Source organism: Penaeus chinensis, chromosome 23 (assembly GCF_019202785.1).
Source record: "Penaeus chinensis breed Huanghai No. 1 chromosome 23, ASM1920278v2, whole genome shotgun sequence".
Taxonomy (NCBI): Eukaryota; Metazoa; Arthropoda; class Malacostraca; order Decapoda; family Penaeidae; genus Penaeus; species Penaeus chinensis.
In genome coordinates this window covers 13,350,791-13,353,290 of record NC_061841.1, presented here as the reverse complement: position 1 = coordinate 13,353,290, position 2,500 = coordinate 13,350,791, and the positions used below count along the sequence as shown (strand labels likewise).

Sequence of the window (2,500 nt, the reverse complement as noted above, 5' to 3'; positions counted from 1 at the left end):
ATTAGACCGCATCCTTGTGCTTTATGTAATTGTGGAATGCCGTCGTGAGTTCAGTCGCGGGTTGTTTGCAGCCTACATCGACCTTAAGAAGACATTTGACTCGGTGTATTGAGAATCGCTCTGGGAGATTCTGAGACTCAGGGGAATTCCGACATGGATTATTGGTCTAATAGCAAGCCTGTATACCAGTACTGAAAGTGCTGTAAAGTGTGCTGGAGCCTGTCAAACTTCTTCCCTGTTAATTCAGGGGTGCGGCAAAGCTGTGTTCTTGCACCAACACTTTTCAATACCTGCATGGACTGGATAATGGACAGAGCTACTACTCAAAGTCAGTGTTGAGCAACACTGGCCAATAACAAGGTCTCTGACCTTGACTTTGCCGATGTTGTTGCTATCCTATCTGAGTTTCTGGAGCCACTGGGGCAGCTCTTGATGCATTTAGCAATGAGGCGAAGCCCTTAGGCCTAGAGGTCTCCTGGGCCAAGACGAAGATTCAGGACTTAGGGGGAGTCTTAGGAGAACCCATTCAGTCGATCCATGCTTGCTGTGAGGATTTTGAAGTCACAGAGAGCTTTGCATACCTTTGTAGTGTAGTCTATATCTCTGGGCTGTCAGACCAAGAAATCAGAAGTCAGTAACCATGAACTCAATCAACAAGATAAGGATAAGTCAGATATGCGAAGCTGAGCCTCGCCCGGGCTATGCCTATGAGGGGAGCCAGCCTGTGTCGACTACTGCCGACTCGCTAACGGTCAGGGACGAGATTCAGGACTTAGGGGGAGTCTTAGGAGAACCCATTCAGTCGATCCATGCTTGCTGTGAGGATTTTGAAGTCACAGAGAGCTTTGCATACCTTTGTAGTGTAGTCTATATCTCTGGGCTGTCAGACCAAGAAATCAGAAGTCAGTAACCATGAACTCAATCAACAAGATAAGGATAAGTCAGATATGCGAAGCTGAGCCTCGCCCGGGCTATGCCTATGAGGGGAGCCCAGCCTGTGTCGACTACTGCCGACTCGCTAACGTGTGTCAGCTGGTGCTGACTCGGATGAGCTTAGTCCTTACCCGCCGTGTTGCCCAGCCACAGCAGTGACCTCCAGACGACAATAATCAACAAGAGCATTTGGAAATGTCGGTACCTATGCAGAAGGACCAAGCTACGTGTTTTCAAGGCTTTGATACTGCCAGTTTTGCTCTACGGAAACGAAACCTGGACACTTATCTAGTGCCTTGGAGTCTCGTTTTGATGCCTTTTGTAACAAGTCTCTTCACCGGATCATGGTGAAGAGACCTACTGCTACACAGTGAGACTGGCATGGGACCTGTTACTTGCATAATCTGGGATTGCCAACTCAGGCTATATGGGCACCTAGCTTCTTTCCCTGTGGATGACCCTATCCATCAGATTGTCCCTTTGCGAAACAATCCTGGGTGGAGGAGGCCCGTGGGACGATCTAGGAGGTCATGGCTTGGGCAGCTCAACGAGACCTGTTACGAGGAGTTCGAGATGGGCCAAGGGCCTGCCCGGAGACTCGCCATGAGGGACCCTCGTGGCAGGAGGTGAAGGGTGGATGTGGCCATATGCCCCCATCGACATTAGCCCCTTCATGATGAGGATGATGAATTATTCACATTTTGTGCTTTAACCAGCCACAATAAGTTATATTCCTCATACATAATTTTAGGTTAATGAATATACACACAATAAATACTTCACCATATACATATGTATGTTAACTGATACAGGTGTAGTTGTTCAAATTGTTGGACAGTTTTTAAAAATATACAAAATTTAGAAAAGATGGGTAATGCTTAAGTACTTTGGCACACTTTAGTTAAAGAGAGATAACAGGATTATTATTTTTTTCCCAGGTGAGCCTTACCAGAACCAACATTAAAAATAATTCCAGTTATGGTGTTCATGTTGTCTGGCCAGAAGGTTCAAATATATCAAGATTTGACACAATTCCCCAAACAGAACTTTTGGAATGGTAAGTTTTAGCATTTACTTTTTCACAAGAAAGATATCCACTAACAGTTATTCAATTTAAAAGTAATTAGGAATGTGAGTGGATCTTATCTGTATTGGGAAAGTTTTGTGTGTGCGTATCTGTATGTCTGTCTGCGTTTTCGCGCGGGTGCATATGTGTATTTATATAAAAAAAAATTAGTTATGCTAAGTATATACAAATTATATTTCAGTCTGTAGATGTGTGTGTGTGTGTGTAGGGAGGGGGTCTACACATGTGTATATATATTTATATTTATATATACTTATATATTTGTAGATATATAAATATATCTAACTATGCACGCGCGCACACACACACACACACACACACACACACACACACACACACACACACACATACACATACACATACACATACACATACACATACACATTCACATACACACATACACACACACACACACACACACACACACACACACACACACACACACACACACACACACACACACACACATACACACATACA

General features: G+C 44.1%; 2 protein-coding genes across 3 annotated transcripts in view; one reads left to right on the top strand and one right to left on the bottom strand.

Annotated features, from left to right (window-relative positions):
* LOC125037339 (TAF6-like RNA polymerase II p300/CBP-associated factor-associated factor 65 kDa subunit 6L) overlaps positions 1-2,500 on the bottom strand; it is an 82,910-nt gene that overhangs the window by 53,489 nt on the left and 26,921 nt on the right. The gene's annotated exons all lie outside the window — the stretch shown is intronic.
* Positions 1-2,500, top strand: part of LOC125037338 (SHC SH2 domain-binding protein 1 homolog B-like) — a 30,618-nt gene that overhangs the window by 26,706 nt on the left and 1,412 nt on the right. For both annotated transcript variants that reach the window (XM_047630429.1, XM_047630428.1), the window contains exon 12: positions 1,872-1,990. In XM_047630429.1, the coding sequence (XP_047486385.1) occupies positions 1,872-1,990 (119 nt within the window). The remainder of the gene's footprint in view (positions 1-1,871; positions 1,991-2,500) is intronic.